At 48.1% G+C, this 19,186-nt stretch overlaps 1 protein-coding gene across 2 annotated transcripts in view; it reads left to right on the top strand.

The window, feature by feature from the left end:
- Nucleotides 1-19,186, top strand: part of SORL1 (sortilin related receptor 1) — an 85,536-nt gene that overhangs the window by 18,952 nt on the left and 47,398 nt on the right. For both annotated transcript variants that reach the window (XM_090028005.1, XM_090028004.1), the window contains exons 5-13: nt 2,854-2,921; nt 3,968-4,148; nt 7,016-7,117; nt 8,528-8,697; nt 9,341-9,533; nt 11,276-11,393; nt 11,981-12,054; nt 15,639-15,727; nt 18,785-18,963. In XM_090028005.1, the coding sequence (XP_089884131.1) occupies nt 2,854-2,921; nt 3,968-4,148; nt 7,016-7,117; nt 8,528-8,697; nt 9,341-9,533; nt 11,276-11,393; nt 11,981-12,054; nt 15,639-15,727; nt 18,785-18,963 (1,174 nt within the window). The remainder of the gene's footprint in view (nt 1-2,853; nt 2,922-3,967; nt 4,149-7,015; nt 7,118-8,527; nt 8,698-9,340; nt 9,534-11,275; nt 11,394-11,980; nt 12,055-15,638; nt 15,728-18,784; nt 18,964-19,186) is intronic.

Below are 19,186 nucleotides of genomic sequence, written 5' to 3'. Positions count from 1 at the left end.
GATCTCCCCTTTCCCTAGCCAGGGGAGGCAGATGCAGCTCTCTCTCTCCATCCCTTACTGTCTTGCAAACATTCATGATCTGAGTCTGGGAGATAGGTAAATACGAGTATCCCCATTTCACAGGAGGGAGAAAGACAGAGGCCCACAAAGAGGTTAATAGTCTCACTCAAGACGACACAGCAGTTCAGGGACAGAGCCAGGGCATGAGCCCAGGTGTGCTCATTGTCTGGCCTTTTCTATAGCTACTGGACAACATTCCTCCTCCGGTCCTGCCTATCCGGTTTCATGCAAGAAAGACCGAGGGCAGAGGGGGATTGGCTACAGCTCACCTGAAGGACGGCTCATGCGTGTCCCATTTCCTTCAGTCACCAGAATGATCTGTAATTTATGTGCTGAGAACTAGCAGGGAGGATTGGCACTCAGAAACACTAGTCTGCCCCATGCGCTGTAGGCCTTACCCTTAGCAGTGGCCATGAGGTTTATCTTGCAAGGTCACGTACCAGTATCATATAGCGCTGTGTTTTGCTGTCTCCCTGGCCGTAACGGTGCGATGGTTTCTGCACCCTGGACTAGAGCGTGCATGCGCGTGCTTCACCGCTGCGCAGCCCTAATTAGCCAGAACATCCCCTTTTAAATATTTAAATCTGTTTGCTCTCTCAGGCAGCCAGGAGGGAAGATGTTTTATTTTTACAGATGGTTCCCCCCTGTCCTCCCCTCCCTTTGCGTCCTATAATCCTCTGAGACTGCATCAATAGTAACTCACAGCAGAAGGCTGCCAGCAAAGGCAGGAATGACCTTTGGATCATTTAACATGGGTTTGTGGCTTTGCATTTGGCCTTGCCGTGCAGATTGCTTTTGGCTGCAGGTAGAGGAGAATGCTTTTATACAACTCTGCAGCTAGAGCGTTTAACGTTTTGACATGTCTTTTTAGGCAAGAGCCCCACCCCAAATGCATAAATTACAAATAAGTAAAGACATGCATCTGCAAAGTACATAAATAACCAATGCTGTTTTACAGTCTAATCAGTGAGCCACCGCAGGCTGGGTTATTTGTTATACGCTCTGAGAGACACAGTGTGAAGGGCATAGACCAGGCATGGGAAAAACAGAATTTTATATCACCTTTGTGCTGTCCTGAGCAACTTTGCTCCTGCTGCTGCGGGGCAAAGTGACTCCTGGCTTAATTCAGAGCTGCCCCAAGGGCTGTTTTGATTTAGAGGAACTTGCTCAGGTCTATCTCAGGGCTGGACTGCAGATCGCAGCCATATACTGCTGAATCGTATGACTTTTGCTGCTTCTGTGCTTGACATATCTCCTTCGTCCCCTGACATTCAGCACCTACCAGGTTTTGCATATGTCAGCTATATGCTGCTTCTGCGCTGGTTGATTCTCCCCTGGCCTTTGCCATTCACTTGTATCCCTTACATCTCACTGGGAGAACTATGTGGTTTCGAATTAGCTCCTGTGTTTCTCCAGCTTTTGCTTGCTTTTGACGCAAGGGTAGGTGATGATGCAGACAGAGCTGATCGAGGGGTTAGATCAGTCGGCTGGGAGTCAGCACCTCTGGGGTCCTCTTCCTTGTTTTGCACCTGACTCGCTGCTTGACTTTGGGAGCTCAGACAGGGATAGCACTTCCCTTCTCTGCAAGGCCTTAAATTAACCTTTGCTGAAGCGTTGTGATACCTGCGGTAGGAAAGAGCTAGGGAAGAAAAGGTGAGCCTGACCATGATTATTGAAGGATTAAATGCTTCTATTTCTGAAATGGAAAAAAAAAAAAAAATCAAGGCTACGGCCCAGGTATCTTTCCTTGCAAGAACAATCAGACATGCCATTCTGGTAAGCTTGGGCTGAGAGAGGGCGGTAGCCAGTCCCTAATCTCTGAACAGTGCACTGTTACAGCCATGTACCACTCATTCAGGGCCAAAGAGCTTAATTCTCCACTCTCTGTGCGCCTAACGATGCTGCTAATGGGCACCAGTGATACATTTATAAGCTGTGCTTGATCTTCTGATGATCACTAAACTTTTTCAAGCCAGCTGAATCTTGGAGCTGAAATGTCGCCAGCCTCTTGTACATCCTAGGTGAAGGCATGTAATTATGAAAATTTAAGTGCCAGCGTGATTCTGGGTCTTGTAACAGAAACAGAGAGCAGAGCTTGCTCCTAGCCCAGATGCTTTAGTCATAGTATTAGCCTTCCACGTATCAGGAGAGATTATTCCTAATTCTGGCTCAGTGGCCACAACGGCAGGGATGCAGGCAGGGGCACACGATCGTTTTAGGGTGGGACCAAGAGACAGCGCAGCCGTTTGATGTGGCAGGTGACTCTTGTACGTACCCTGCACCACCAAGCCGGTGGAGCATTTTTGCTTATGGCAGCAAATGGATGCTGGGAAGATGGGGGTGCGGCACCTGGAGTTTGTCTACACAGCTTGTGCACCACGGCCGGGACCGTCCCACCTGCTTCGCTCTGCACCCCGCTTACCTGAGCCCCAAAATTAGGCTTAGCATGGTCTTGAATGGCTCTTTGGCTCTGCATTGGGCACGCTTCCTGCCACGGTCTCAGGGGGCCACTCGCAGCCAGCTGCACTACCTAATTTCCTGGCTGCGGTGTGCAGTCGGCTCAGCCAGTGGGAGGAGCGTGCTCCTGGCAGCAGACCCAGGTGCGGCAGGGAGGCAGGGCAGACACGTCCTTCAAGCCCGACTACAGGCCCACACCTCAACCATGTTCACAGCTTGCTGTTTGACCACGGGGCTGGCGGATTTCCAGCATTTAACCCTTCAGTTTGACACATGTTGGAAATGAGAGCTGCAATGTGTGAGACTCACGTGTCTCTCTGACATTTTGTATTGCAGCTTTGGAAATCAGACGATTTTGGTCAGACCTGGATAATGATTCAGGAGCATGTGAAATCTTTCTCTTGGTATGTACTGCACTGCTGTCACGCTGGCACATTTTGTTCTTCCTCTCTCTTCTCACTTCTCCTCCCATCCTTTGCCAAGGACTCGAGCACAGATGCGGGCAGATACCAAGGTGTAAAGCTGTGCTGTAGCATTCCCTCCTAAAGTGCAGTCTGTAGCAAATGGATCTCATAGTTGTTAAACAGGAACCGCTGATCACGGGGGCTTGGTGCAGAAGTGTGTCGGCAGAAAGCTACCAGTACTTTGAGCTTCTTTACCTTGGTGCATACAGTGCTGGGGTCCTGACAGCTGTCACCAGCCTAAACAGTGTGAAGCTGAATCAGTGTTAGAAGATCTGCTAAGGCAAAATACGAGAGTGGCAAATACTTTTCGTTTGTATTTGTGTTGTTTGGACCCTCTGTGCTCGTTTTGTACTCTGGAGTTGGGCGCTGCACCACTTCTAAAACTTACTGTTCAGTATGATTTCGTAGTGATTTTATGCACAGATAAGGTGTACTGGCCAAAACAGAACGTTTTTGGGAGGTCTCTAAACTTGCTGTCTGATTTCTGGTGGACGCTGTGCTTTTTTTCACTTTCTGGCTTAGGTGATCATTTAATCTTGATGTGCAATGTTAAACAGCTTCTGCACAACATCGGTATCAGGATTTTCTGTAGGGATCTCAGGGAGAAGTTGCTCTGAATTTTAAAAGGTCTTTCATTCAAAAACCCTGATTTTACCTCTGTTAAAGTTGGTGCTCAAACTCCCGTTGACATCAATGGTACCGAACGGAAGAAAGGCCCTTGAGGCCCAATGTGCATCCGTGTCATGACCTCAGTTGGGAGTGAACCCTACATCAGACCCAGATTCTTCTTCTCACCGTGAGATAGGCCAAAGCCCCCGGGCTCACCGTGTGCCATCGTGATGTTCAAAACTCCAGCCCAGATTGTGGAGTTTGAGCCCATCTCTTGTTAAATGACTTTGTTTGAAATGACTGGTGCAATCTGAATAGCTAAGTGAGCTGAAAAACTGACATACCTTTTTTTTTCCTTCCCTCCCCCACCCCCCAAGGGGCATTGAGCCTTATGATAAGCCAAATACAGTTTACATAGAACGGCACGAACCTTCGGGGTCTTCAACTATCATTCGCAGCACAGATTTCTTTCAAACCAGGGAAAATAAAGAAATTATTCTGGAAGAAGTGGACGACTTCCAGTTCAGGGACAAGTATCTCTTTGCCACAAAGACAGTGGTAAGTAACAGTAAGAAAGTCTCCAGGTGGGTCAAAAGCTTATACTTCAAGTGCCTGCTCTAGAACTCTTTAAAGTCAATGGAAAAGACTTCAGTTGACTTCAGTGGTACACCAATGGACAGTAGTTAGTCAAGCTTCATCAATGATGTAATGAAAACAAGGACCGGAAAGCAAAACATTTAATGTTTCATCAGCCTATTGACAGACTCAGAAAGAAGAGTGAGCTGGAGTTAGTGATCTTGGCTTAATGCTGTTTAGGGCCTGACAATATAAATGCTAACAAGACGGTCTTAAATACAACCCCCCACCACAAACAGTAGGTTAATAGACGAGTACCATGGACATGCCAGCCGGGACCTTTGCTCAGTGCTGGGACTTGGAGTGAGCAAAGTTGAAACGGTGCATCTAAATCCAGATATTTGCAGACTTTCCATTTCCTTGGTCACAAAAGCATCACCGTGGTTTGTGGACAAACAAACTGTTTGGCTAGACCATTCTCGATTTGGTGCAGTTGGCTCGACACCTTAGCTTAGCACAGGTGAGCTAGAATGGCTGGATGGCTCCTGCGGTGGGATGCTACCAAGTCTGCTGCACAAGCCAACAGTCACCCTCCTCCTTACCTCCTCTCGGAGGTGTGGTGTCTTGCTACCGCTCCTGAGTTGTAAGTTTGAGCCTTGCTTTGGATTCATGCTGATGCCTGCTCCTAGCTGACATGGCTGTAAATGGGAGCCTGGGCTTTTGGGCTGGGAGGTCAGCTAGAAGTGAGTGCAGCTCCATCTCTCGCATGTGTGTTGTCAGGTGTGCTAGTCTGACAGGCCTTCCAGGCTCAGGAGAACCATAACTGACTGACCTCGTCACAGTGCAGGGCTGAAATGAGATTGGATGGGAACAGTGGCATTTTCCTATATTGGTTTGATTTAAGCAAGCCAGGCAGAAACGGGTCAGTCTCTGAAGTCCCAGAGCTCTGGGAGAAGAGCCCAGCTGCCAGCCAGCCAAAGGGCAGAAGTTAACTTCTGGTGATGAGGGAAGATGATGCCTATTTGCAATAGTTCAGTTCATAAATCATAAAAATGAGGGTTGGAAGGGACTTCAGGAGGTCACATCTAGTCCAACCCCCGGCTCAAAGCAGGACCAGCCCCAACTAGATCATTAGGAGGATACTTGTCAACTTGAACTTTTCTTTCCTTTAAAGAGGACAAACCTGCTATTTTTGTAGCATCCCCCCTCTCACCAAGACACTTTTAACGAGCAAAGCAGCTCCCAGTCGCATTGTAGTGGGTCCTTCCCCAAAGCTGCTTCCTGTGTGAATGCCACAGCAGTGAGTAGTAAGCATCTTTACCGTTGACACCCGCACAGTGCCTTTAACAGGTGCAGTCATGTCTAAAACAAACAGGAAAATTGCTTGAAGGACTGTTTTGATTGCTAAAAAATACCTTGGGCAAGAATGGAAATCCACAGCATTTTTGGTTATGTAGGCCTGGCATTTGGGCCTGATATTACTGGGATTCAGCCTACAATGGGTTGAGAGAATCAGAATACTCTGTCTAGTTTTTTTATTGGCATAATGAAAAGCATAGTGACTGCATACTGCTTTATGGAGAAATAATCCAACAGGAGGACTCCACTTTGCTTTCCAGTTCTCCTGTGAGATCCACTATTGGTCCGTTGCTATTCTCTATGGGTGATTCTTGTACATTATCTCTGAACCTGTAGTGTCTGAGCACCTTGTCATCTTCAAGCTGTTTGCTCTCACAACGCTGGTGCATGGGAAGGCGGTGGTTTCCAGTCCTCTTGGCCACACAGTTGTAACAGTCTTCAGACTCCTGAGCAAATAGGAAAATGTGTTTCTTTTTTTGACGTGAGCCAAAATATTGAAATGGGAACCGTGAGGGTTGCAGTTTTGCTGGTCTGACGCATTCAAAATTCATGAGGCAGGTTCCAAAAGTTTTGAGATTTTAAAAAACGCAGTAGAATTTGGGATTCATTTGATTTATTTTTTGATTTTGGAGGGGAGTTGGTGACACTGAGCTAAGCATCTACATCCGTGCGTATGCGCTTCTCTTACAGCGATACAAAGCACCCTTGACTCCTGTTAAATCCAGTGGCCGCCTGTTTTGGAACCTAAATATAGACTGAGGTGTCTGGCATCGGGGTGCTGTATTCAGACATCCTGAATGTGATTTTTCTTAACTTGATGCCTGTCCATGTTAAACTTATCCCAAGCAGGCAAATATCTAAATTAAAGCATAGCTAATGTGCAAAAGGAGAACTATGGAAAAAGAATCACGTTAACGTCTGCCTGTATGGGAGGATGATGAGAGGGGAACATTAGTATTGGTCAACACAGTTGATCACCAGAGAGTTGGGAGATCTCCAGATTGCAAAATAGCAAGAAGGACAGTGACATGTTGACTCCAGACTTGACATTGAGTATTTAAAGGGACCACAGCTTTCTTTCCCGTAAAGGACAGGGAAATTCAAAACAGGTTTTAAGTTAGATCTACCTGGTGTGTGACATCTAAGGCATCTTCTTGGTAAATACTGACTTTTTGTGGGGCAAGCAGAAAAGTATAGTGTTGCCAGTTTTCCACGTTAGCAATAAAGACTCCCACACATGCTAGGGTGAGGGCATAGGGGTTTCACGTTTCACGTTCGCAGGGAACGGTGTTAAGCCATAACTGTGTTTTTTTAGAGTCCATTTTGTTGGAAGTCCCATCAAATTACTACATCGAGCAGGTCTTTGCCTACTTGACTACCATGCTTTTTGTTAAGTTTCATCTGTTCAGCTTTTCATCTGTATTACAGACAATTATGAATTTAGACATAAAAGAGAGTCCTGACATGTTCCTCCCTGCCCTTCCTCCCAGCATTTATTGGGTGGCCAGCAGCAGTCTTCAGTTCAGCTCTGGGTCTCCTTCAACCGCAAGCCAATGCAAGCTGCACAGTTTGTAACCAGGCATCCGATTAAGGTAAATGGGAACTCTTTATTCATCCTTCCCCCATTGTTATCTAAGGGACTGCAACAGCATTTCTGCTTTGACCTAAACACTGCAATAGTTAGATTGGCAGTAAAATCAGTTCTGAAGAGGTTGCCCCTTCTCATGTTTGGCATAGAAGAGAAGCTGATAGCAATGATGTCCACTGGGAAAAACAGGATTGCAAACCAGAATCAAATCACTTGTGCCTGTGAGTCCTTGCAAAATCAGGCCCTTTTTTAGTTCGAAGTAGCAAAGTTTTGGTGGGATTTTTATTAGGCACAATTTTTACCTGTTTTCAAATTAGTGTAAACCTGCAAGGCTCTGTCTCTTGGATTCAGGATTGTGAGAACATTGCTGTACGTCCCAAGAAATCGGTTTCCATGTGTGGGGAACACAGGATTATTTGCATTGTACTTAAAAGCCTCGATTGCAGCTAGCCAAGCGTGGATGTAAGAGTCTTCTCTTCCCAGATGCAGGCACTTAGCATAATAGTCCTTGCAATTGCAGGAAGAGGGAAAGCATCCTCTGCCAGCACCAGCCTGGATTCCAGCCTACCCACAGGAGATGGTGGCAGGCTAGGGCTGTGCTGCATCCACCTTGTTCACGAGCCTATGGCAGGGGGTGGCAGCATAGTGGGAGAGCTGACATGCTGTTGACTGTGGCAGCGTGCATGGTTTCCCCTCCTGCTGGGGAGCGATTGGGCCCACTGGGGGATCCTGCTTCCAAGATCTTCCCTTTGGACAGGGCAGAGCTTTGCCACACTGAAGACAGGGCTACTTCTTTCACAGCACAGTCTAGCTAGTGCTTTCCCTGTGGTTGCTGCAGCAGTGAGCTCTAGGGAGTGATTGACATTTCAAAGAGCGTGGGGATATTATCCTACTAAACCCAGCCTCCAGTGATACCACCGCTTCCCAAAGCTAGAGCGAGTACAAGAGAGCTGGGGTGCCTTAGTATTTTGGCGAGAACTAGGTAGACACTCAACACGTGGCAAACATGTTTACTGCCTTTAGGAGGTCACAGTCTCCCACCGATCCAGACATATGGATCAGGCAGAGGCAGGGCTCGGTGGGTTGGAGAGAGCTGGATGAGTTCTCCCATTGTTGCGGCGCTAATCTTTTTTTTTGGCCTGCTCCACTGAGGAGCAGCTCTTTGAGGGTGGACTTGGAGGCAAAACTCATTTGTGCAAAAAGCGGAGGTTCGGCATTCATCTGCCAGGTGGAGAAGCTGAACATGGGTGGAGGGAGGATTGGCTTCCAGGCGTCTGAGAGGAAATGACGAATGCTTGAGACTTGGGGAAAAAACACAGAGATTTAAAAGGAAAAAAAAAAGGTGGGGGGGGGGGAGGATGAGCATGGAGCGGTAAGCTAAACGAACGCCGTTTGTGTTGTTTGCGTCCCTAAGGAGTACTACATCGCCGACGCATCCGAGGACCAGGTGTTTGTGTGCGTCAGCCACAGTAACAACCGCACCAACCTGTACATCTCAGAAGCAGAAGGACTGAGGTTTTCACTGTCTTTAGAGAACGTGCTGTACTATAGCCCCGGAGGAGCAGGCAGCGATACCCTGGTGAGGTAAGGACAGGCTGGCTAGTGAGAGCAGGCTCAGCGGCGGGGTGGTTTGGGGCATCTACTAGGGGTTACTCTGGGAATTTCACGGCAAGGTTGCTGTGCAGAGGGGAAACCCAATGATGCCAACTCATAGACATTTACAGAAAGCTTCAGCTGACGTTGCAAACATATTAAACTCCACAGCGCCCTGGAGTAGATGAGCATCAACCCCGTTTTGCAGGTGAGGGAGAGTTGTTTAGCGATTCATTTTAGCTCGCAGAGCCATTCAGTAGAGGAGCTGGGGTTAGGATTGAGAAGTTCCTGGCTCGCAAGCCGAAACCATGTCCCGGCGTGCGTCTCTGTCGATATCAAAGGGGTAAAGCAAAATGTGCCAGTGGAAGATTAGTACGACTGCCTCTGAGGAGTCGACACCATGAACAACATCATGGAGCTGGGTGCTCGATTGTCAAACATACCTATCCCCTCTCATCAGAGAGTTCAAAGGTACACGGCCACGTTGGCAGCCGTCTCTCCAGTGCGTTGTCTTCCACGCTGCGTTTGATTTGGGTGTTTTCGTGGGCAGAGAGCGATCCTGGATTTTAACAGTACCTCCCTGGTGCTCCATGGCGGTTAAAAGCAGACGTCACACGCTTGCATTTCTTGGCAGGTATTTTGCCAACGAGCCTTTTGCAGACTTCCACCGCGTTGAGGGTGTGAGGGGCGTGTACATCACCACGCTGATAAACGGCTCCTTCAGCGAAGAGAACATGAGGTCCGTCATCACCTTTGACAAAGGGGGGACCTGGGAGTTTCTGCAGGCCCCGGCATACACGCGCTACGGAGAAAAGATCAACTGCGAGGTAACAAGCAAGCAGAACTGGGTCATTCGACCCCACTGTCTTTCCTGCCCAAGTGCAGCGGGGCTGGATGTGATGATCTCAGGAGGGCCCTTCCGGCCCCTATCATCTGTGAATCCGGGAGCACAACCTCTCGTTCCCTGCCTCGGGAATCACCATGAAACCCTGGCCACTTTTATTACAGAGTCTGAACCTTTGTCAGTCCCTACAGGGCTGCCCGTGGCTGAGCTTTGATGGTGAAATGCAGCTTTTAAGCAGAGAGGGTGGAGATCAGGGTGGAGCAGCACATAATAGCAAAAGTCACACAGGAGTTTGGGAGCTGAGACCTCAGTGTGATGCATTTGCAGGCAAGCATCAGTTCAGTGTCCTCTAGGACCCTGCTGAAAGGTTGGGTAAGTGCTGAGACGAAAGCTTATCCACGCTTTCCCTAGCCAGCGTGTTTCAGTGGGTTCTTGGCCAAGCTCTTCTCTTTCCCTTGTGAAGAGCATGAGTGCCAGCTGCAGAAAAGGCCAGGAAAGGAGCGTGAGGATGGACCAGTTTAAAGACATCCCAGGTGAACTCCTGGCCCCACTGAAATCAGTGACCAAACTCCTCCTGACTTCAGTAGAGAAACTGAATGCAGGGATATATGGAATGGAGGAAGAGCATGCAAAGAGCATCCTTGCCCCATCTCCGTGCTACCTTGGCCCCCTAGTGATGTCACTGCCAGTTTTAGCCACCCAGATGAGGGTGAGGTATTCACCTGCACCAGCAGCACACAGCAGAGAGGACTTGGTGCTGAAACATAGCAGACCAGACATGGCACTTGGATCCTTGTGTCCTAGTCCACTGCGAAACCCCAGAGCAGTCTCTTGCTGCAGGGACCCCGCTCTCCCAGTGGAGAGGAAGCACAGTCCAGTAACGAAAGTCAGAGTCTTGCTGGGTGCTCTTGGGCAAGTCTCTTCCTCTCTCCAGGCTTCAGGTTCTTCCTCTTTGTAAAAAGAGGATAATTCATCCCAGCGTGGGTTTTTACACATGCTCACATTTTCGGAGCGTCTCGCAGCAGCACATTAAGCAGTGTAACCAACATCTGCCATGTGTTTATTCTCTCGTCCTCCTCAGAGAAGGAGAAATTTGTTCAGTGGAGGGCTTTTATGGAGTTTCTGGTTGAAATAATGCTTGCACGCACACATGCTGCCATGTATTTGAGCTGTGGTAACGTTAAAAGAACTGCGACTTGCACTTGCAAAGGAAGGTGATACAGTTTATTATGGTCCTTCATTCTGGTGAGGGTTGGTTCCAGGGTCTCGGGGCAGCCCTTGAGGAAGCTGTCTTCTGCCTAAACAAGCATTGTCCGTATTGCGGGGAGTTGCACTGGGTTAGAGGAGCGGAGCCTTCTGCCAGTGCCTTCCCCTTGGGGCTGTAGGTGGTCATTGAGACCCTGCTGCATCCAGTCCGTTGAAAGTCATGGAGATAAAGCTTGCAGCCTTAAATTTGACTAGATATTGCCTGGAAAGCCAGGGCAGGGCATAGAGCACAGGTTTGCATGTATGGGGAGCCCGTTTTGCTGAGGCAGCATGCGATAGAGTTGGGTACCAGCTGGAATTGTAAGTTTTGCTGGTGTACATTGCCTGACGTGCTAGCCAAGAAGTGACAAAGGCACGAACGTTTTCTTCCCTCCGGGGGTCATAGAGACCCTGGATTCACTAATGTTTTGTGGCACGTCAAAAGCCTTTCATAATCGCAACCGTGTTTTGCTCTTCCAGTTTTCCCAGGGCTGCTCTCTTCACCTGGCCCAGAGACTGAGCCAGCTGCTTAACTTCCAGCTACGCAGAATGCCCATCCTCTCCAAAGAGTCTGCTCCAGGACTGATCATTGCTACAGGTATAGTCTTTTTAAGGGCCTGATTCAGTGAGGAGCTTTGTCTGCTGACTAGAGGGTGCAAAGTATTTTTAAGTGGTATTTAGCCCATACCTGTATTGAAAATATTGAGTATATTAAAAATGCAATTAAAAAATGTGTTTTGCAGTCCCCTTTGCTCCGCTCACCTGCTACTGTTATTGCTGCATATAAATTTGGGTGTGTTATTGTTCACAGTAGAAACACTTCACACTTTATTCTCTTCCTCCCTCCCTCCCTCTCACAGTCAACCCAAAGGTTTTTTTAAAAGCTTATAGACACTAATACTTGACTCGCGTATCACTTTATTATAGAAAACTCATTCTGTAGGATATTTGGAACGCAAAGAGTAGGTTTCATCTGATCATACTTCTTTTATACTTTTTGTGTTTTCCCTGATTCTTTTTAAAACTTACAATAATCCTATTAAATCTTTACTTAAAAGCACCTGATTAACAGTGTGGAAACCTAACTCTCCAATGCTGGCAAATAAAAATAGTTTAATGGTGATGGTTTCATTTTAAGTAACCCAGCTGGATATGTCAAGAAGAATTACGTTCTCATTCTCTTAGGCTCGGTTGGCAGGAACATGGCGAGCAAGACAAACGTCTACATTTCAAGCAGCGCTGGAGCAAGGTGGAGAGAGGTAGGGATGCTATTTTCATTAAACCAGCATGACAACGTAGCCAAAAAGGTATATCTTTGGGGTGAGGGGAAGCATAGCACTGGTCTATGACTATTATATACGCTGTACTAAGTTTTAAAGGTGACCTGCACATACTGAATATGCTCACACATGTGCAGATTAGGGAGTTTAAGTTAAATACACCAAATACCCCAGAAGCAAAGTTTAAAAGAGCTTTTAGCATATGACAAATGTTCCCAGGTTCCACTCTCTTACTCAGAAATCAATATCCATTCTGACAAATGCTGCTGTGTGAGCTATTGTGGTCGTCTCATTTCAACTGTAAAAGGGCTTGGAACAGTAAAAGCAAGAAAAGGGTCCGTTTTAATTTCTGTACTGCAGAGTTCTCCAAAGTGTTTGTCAAGTCTGCTCAACATGTGGGCGTAGCATTGATATGCAGCGCGTTCGCATTTGTTGAAGCAAAATACCCAAGCGAAAGATTTGCAGATTGGAGCGATCGGGGGAATGGGAAACTGGCACATTCCTCGCCGCTAGCGATTGCTGTGGTTGAAACTTCAAAAGCAGCAGGGCACAGGCTGGTGTATTGAGGCAAGAGGGTTGGAAAGGTTGGTCTTGCGGCTAAAGCACTGGATTCATACACAAGAGCACTGTGTTCATTTCCCAGCTGTACCACAAACTCCTGCAACACATCACTTAATCAGGAGAGATTACAACTTTGTCCTGTACCTGGCAAGCAACGGCGATGCCATTGCCTGTATTTTCTTTGCTCCTCTACACTGTAAGCCTCTTTGTGGGACAAACAGGGACCGTATGTCCCTGTTTGCCTGCACAGGGCTTTGAGGTGTTGAGCACGGCTGTGTACTTGTGTAATACATAAATCAATACAATAATAATAGCACGGATTGGGACATCACTGAGCGAGTGCTGTCACTGGGAGAGGGAGGGGGAGGGGGCTTAGGGAAAAAGAATCAAATCAAAAGTTGGGGGGAGTAGCAGATAAGCTGGGGGACAGGCTTCAGAGTGACCTCGACAAATTGGAGGATTGGGCCAAAAGAAATGTCATGAGGTTCAACAAGGACAAGTGCAAAGTCCTGCGCTTAGGACAGAGCAGTCCCATGCACCGGTACAGGCTGGGGGCTGACTGCGTGGGTGGTAGCTCTGCAGAAAAGGACCTGGGGGTGACCGTGGCCAAGAAGCCAAATATGAGCCAGCAGCGTGCCCTTGTTGCCAAGAAGGCTACCGGCATCCTGGGCTGCATTGGTAGGAGTGTTGCCAGCAGATCAAGAGAAATGATTATTCCCCTTTACTGAGCGCTGGTGAGACCACATCTGGAGTCCAATGTCCAGTTTTGGGCCCCCCAATACAGAAAGGATGTGGACAGGTTGGAGAGAGTCCAGCAGAGGGCAACAGGAATGGTTAGGGGGCTGGGGGACATGACTTGTTGGGGGGAGGCTGCGGGAACTGGGCTGATTTAGAAGAGAAGACAGAGGGGATTAATAGCAGCCTTCAGCTACCTGAAGGGAGGTTGCAAAGTGGATGGAGCCGGACTGTTCTCCATGGTGGCAGATGACAGAACAAGGGGCAGTGGGCTCAAGTTGCAGCAAGGGCAGTTTAGGTTAGATATTAGGAGAAAATCTTCTTACTGGAAGGGAAGTAAAATACTGGAAGAGGTTACCCGGACAGGTGGTAGACTCTCCATCCTTGGAGGTTTTTAAGACCCTGCTAGATAAAGCCTTGGCTGGGATGATCTAGTTAGGGATAGTCCTGCTTGGAGCAGGGGGTTGGACTAGATGTGACCTCCTGAGCTCCCTTCCCACCCTCCTTCCTATGATTCGATGGTGCTTAATATACATTCGTCTTATTCTCAGTGTCGCTTTGACCTGAGTTATCGCAGGCAGCTGGCAGGCTGTGCTGGAACCGGTCAATTTAGCTATTTATTTAAGGATGGTATATTTGAGGCTTGTGGACAAATCTCGGACAAACCCCAGCATTTTCTGCCCACATGAATGCCTGAAAGCCCTTTGGCTTCTTCGATTGGAACGGGACGTCGCTCTCAGCTGACGGGAGTTGAATGCTGCTCGCAAAGTGGGTGTCCTGGTCTGTGGCAGAGTTTGCGGTCTGCCTGAACAGTCTGCTGTTAGTGTAGTATGGGGTTTCAACATCTGTAAGCTGTTTAAAATCCTGCGAATAAAACTGCCTTCTTTTCCTCCCAGTAAGTGGTGCATGGTTTGCTTAACATCTGGGCAGCTGGGACAGTGATGGGAACAGGCCGCTGGTTTCCTTGTTGCCAACATACAGTCTTATGCAGAGGATGGCTGTCCCTGAGAGAGTCATCATATCAGGAAAGCAACTAGGGAGCTGAGTTTCTTTCCAAGGGAGCACTGTGAAAAACCTAAAAGCGTTGATTATTTAAAAAAAAAAAGTTGATTATTTAAAAAAAGAGAGATAGGCACATATGCTCTTCATGCTGGGCCGTCACATTGCACTTCTTGCAAATACACAAGACTAGGCTGGGCAGGGGAGGGAGCTGCAGTTAACAGGACCCTGGCTTCTCAGTTGTTCAGTGCAATTGTGCAACTCTTCCTCTTTCTGCAGTGAGGTGATGCCAAGGACGGGAGGGGAGTGGGGGGGCGGGGAATGACCGAGCATTTTAATTTTGTGCCTGCGTGACAGCAGTTCAGCTTCTGCCTCTCTGTTCTGGCAGGTAGCTGTGTGAAAGCAGGCTGGAGGGCTTACTGGTGTCCCCAGTCCTGATACTGTTTCCTAAAGAGGAAAACAAGCAAATATTCAGACAATGCCCCTTGCAAACAAGTCCCCAAGTGTGCTGGAGCATACCGAAGGCACAGTCAGATATGCACTCGGTTTGTTTTCATACCAAACTGGCTTCAGCTCTCTGGGTAGGAAGGGAAGATGCGTCTGTGGTTTTGGTCGGTAAATAGAGCCGTGAGTGGGTGTGAAATATGACAGTTCTTCTGTGGGTAGAAGCGTGAACGGTCTCTTGGGTCTTTTTTTTGCATGTCCCAGCATTGCTTACATTTAAATTTTGATGAAATCTTGCAGGCTCAGAAAGAAACTCAGCTGCATCTTTTTTGAAAATCAGCAAGTCTCTGCTTTCTGAGAGTTCGTATCTGCCAGACTGTCTAGGCTTTGGGGCTTGATTCTCCTTGCTTACAGCCAAGTCAATGAGAGGAGACGCAGTGGCTGGGGTGCCGTTCTGCTTTTGGTTCCAGCTATGTAAAATACTGCTGACCTGGCACCAGACCTTGGCCCATAAACACTTGAGTCCCCAGTGGTCCCTGATACCGGGCTCAGCTCAGCAGGCCTGGAGGTTAGCAGTGGTCAGGCGTTATCTCTTACAAAGCTGTGTCCTAACAAGGGTTTTCTTCTGCTTCAGCAAAGCTTTGATGAGACTCCAGTGTAACCTAAGCCTAGGCTTAATATTAAGCACGTGGTGTGTTCTTGGAAGACTTGGGACCCTTTGGGGCTATGTCTTATGGTCCGTGTGACGCTTTATAATCCCATCTCCTAGCAACCACAACCCTCTTTAATTGACGTTCTCCCTCTGTGCTTGCTTCCTTTTTCAGGCACTCTCTGGACCCCATTATTATACATGGGGGGACCACGGTGGCATTCTTGTGGCAATAACAGAGGGCACAGAGACAGACCAGCTCAAGTAAGTTATGCAAGCCTGGCATCTGCTGACTGAGGTAAGGAGAGAACGTACAAGAGATCTGAGCTCAAGAAAACAAGTGCATGTTGAGTAACCCCTTAGTTTTGTCTTGATAACTCACCCATTAAGTTCTCCCCTGTCCCTTATTTTAAATTCTTGGGAGAAATTTCTCACTGGGAAAACAGGAATAAGTTGTGGCGCCCGAGAGATGTTCTTCGGCGCGGGTGTTCTTTGCATCGCCTGTCTTTGTACGTGCACGGACCGGGTTGTTACTGGCGCGGTGCGCTTTACCGACATGAATGGCTTTCTTCACAGTACCTCTGTGGGGCGTTGTCCCCCATTGTACAGAGGGGACTGAGACAGACAGGACGCTCATACGGGAATCTCTGGCAGGGCCAGGCGGTGCAAGCAGGTCACTGAGTCCCAGCCCACTGTTTATCCTCAAGAAGATCCTTTCACTTCTCGTTTTGTGCCAGTGCAGTATCAGCAGAGCTGAGCCCTGGTCACCGAGTGCAACGGCAGAGGAGTTGCAGGCAGCAGAAGAGCTCGTGTAGCCAAATCTTCTGTTAGACTCAGCATTGCTCACACCGCAAGTGAACGTCGCCCTGCTTCGGACTAGAGCGCCTGCTTGTAATTTAGTACCGGTGTTTTATAAACAGCCACCCCCCCGCCTCGTACAGAGAGAGCAGCAAATTTTACCAGGACCTGCGGCATTTGATATTTATCGTGGAGTTTCTCACCTAGAATAACAGACAACAAGGGCTGGAAGGGACCTCAGGAGGTCACATCTAGTCCAACCCCCTGTAGGACCATCCCCAACTAGATCATACCAGCCAAGGCTTTGTCTATCCGGGTCTTAAAAACCTCCAAGGGCGAAGATCCCACCACCTCTCTGGGTAGCTTATTCCAGTGCTTTACTACCCTCCTTGTGAAAGAGTTTTTCCTAATATCTAACCTAAACTACGTGTGCACTCCGGCCTCAGTTTATCCTGTGGCAGTGAGTTCCATGGGCTTCTTATCTAATTGTATAACCTGAATAATATCACTTGTCTCTTGCACCCAGAATGGTGCTCGTTCTGCTTCATCACACTGTCCATGACTGCACCATATGCTTTGCCATGAGTACCATTTATTAACCATTAATCCCAGGCCCTGATTCATATCGTTTATTGCAGCATGTGGTTCTTCGGCAGCTATGCGCTCCCTGTTCGCTCTATCCAAGTTGTGTATCCTCTTCCTTTCTCTCTCTGGCACAAGACTTTTCCCTTTCAGTTCTCAATTTCTCCATACCCCTGGCTGATCCCTGACCCTCTCCCTGGTTTCTGGGATCCCATCCTTGTCCGCTGGATTGTCAGTCACCTTTCATGCTACTTACAGCAGCAACTCAGCTGATTGTCAGTGTGTTGCCTCACTCACTTCCCCGCTAATTACGCACAGCCCTGCACTGTTGTGAGCGCAATGTGCATGGCAAAGAATGGCTTTTTCTCTGGTTTTGTAAGATCAGTGCTCCTGCTGAGCCTATATCATTACTTTGGCTCAAGGCTTACGAACTTGAAACCACTTGCACCCATATGTGGTATGGGATTCACCAGCATGACTTTGCTGAATTAGGCCTGTAGCTGACTAAATAATGGTGGAAAATTGCAAAGAGCTTTGGATTGCTGGGGGAAAAGACTCCTGGGCCATGTCCACACGAGCAGGGGCGCGCATTTGTAGCAGCACAAATAGTAGCTGCACAAATTTGTGCTGCTACTGTGTGCCACGGTGCATGCCCCTGCTTGTGCGGTTTGCAGTGGGACACATTGTGCCGCTGCTACATGTGCTGTGTGTTGGGGGGGTGGGGGCTGGCTGGGGTACAGGGGGCTGCAGTGTGGGGCCGGCTGGCAGGCAGCCCCCAGACAGAGGCACCCTGTGCCCCAACTGGCACGTGGAGACAAGGGAGCAGGCAGCCCAGGGTGGTCTGCTCCATCATCTCTGCGTGCTGCAGAGCCCCAGCTGGGGCAGCCATCCTGAGCACCCTGGGCTGGCTGCTGCCCCGTTTCGATGCAAACTGTGCCCCAGCCAGCTCCTCTGCCTTAGAGTCCAGCCCTGGGGTCTAATTTACCATTTCTCCTTGCTGTTAAATGTTTGGGTGGAATTTTCTTGGGGTTTTTTTTTTTTTTTTTTTCTGTGAACACTCAAGAGGCTTTTTCTCCCTCTCAGCTGATCTACACCGGTGAATTGATTTTACGAGCTTAATTTTTAAATGTTAAGCAGGAGACCATTGATTCCAACAAGAGTTAAATAGGCACCAGAGATGCACATTTAGACGGAGCATGCCCTTTGGGCTCCACACCTTCAGCATCTAAAAATTAAGAGCCAAAACTTCTGGTGTGTTATATAAGCATCATTAGGTGTGTGTTGAGGGAGCACACATGCTGCCTTTACAGACCCACTGTCCCCGAAATATCATGGCACTTCAGGGTCATTTTCTGATATAAAGGGAAGCGAGCCCTCGGGAGAACTTTAATACGTTCCAGCGCACATCTGTGAGGTTGGAAACCACCCAGCATCTGTCAGATTTTGTACCAACTGTCACAAGCTCTGGCTTTTCTCCCTCTACAGAATTTCAAATAATATGGCAACACTTGGCTCTCGTTTCCCTACGGTGTGCGCGCGCGCGCGTGGATGCATGCACACATGAGAAATAAGCAGTGGCCCTCACAGTCTCTGCATCTGCTTGCTGTCCTTTCTGAATACTGTCATGGTGTAAGCCGGTACATAGGACACCAGATTGGGAGTCAGGAGACCCATCTCCTTGGGTGACCTCGAGCAAGTTGTTAGACCTGTTTGTGCCTCACTTTCTCCTCCTGAATAACAAGGCTAATGGTTCTGACTTTCCTTTTTTAAGCACATTGAGGTCTGCAGATGGAAGCAAAGGGATGAGGGCCAAAGATATTATGCTGTGGTTTTGAAAATACCTGATTTTAGCAGTCTATGCAAGTTTTGAAATAGGCAAATACATCTCTGCTGGATTCCTGTTTTTATAGCAGTGCTTTATCCTTGTCTCTTCCCTTCCAGGTATAGCACAAATGAAGGGGAGACCTGGAAAACATTCACTTTCTCAGATAAGCCAGTATTTGTATACGGGCTGCTCACTGAACCTGGGGAGAAGAGCACTATATTCACCATCTTTGGCTCCTACAAAGAGAATGGTCACAGCTGGTTGATAATACAGATCAACACCACTGATGTGCTCGGTAAGGGAGCTGGCATATGAAGTGTTCACCTGCTCTTGGATCCTGTGGGTACCGTGTATTGATCCCAGCCTTTCGCTTTTCCTTCACAATTCAAACCCACTCATGTCTATTGAAAAAGCAACAGATGCTATTGCTTTCCTCACGGACTATTAATATGGAGACAAATAGGGCCTTGGATAGTTCTTGCATCTTTGCCTCAGACTCATCACTTACCTACAGAGAA

The sequence above is a fragment of the Crocodylus siamensis genome, chromosome 14 (genome assembly GCF_052110815.1).
Source record: "Crocodylus siamensis isolate JL-2025a chromosome 14, ASM5211081v1, whole genome shotgun sequence".
In the NCBI taxonomy this organism is placed as follows: domain Eukaryota; kingdom Metazoa; phylum Chordata; order Crocodylia; family Crocodylidae; genus Crocodylus; species Crocodylus siamensis.
This window is presented reverse-complemented; position numbering and strand designations above follow the sequence as displayed.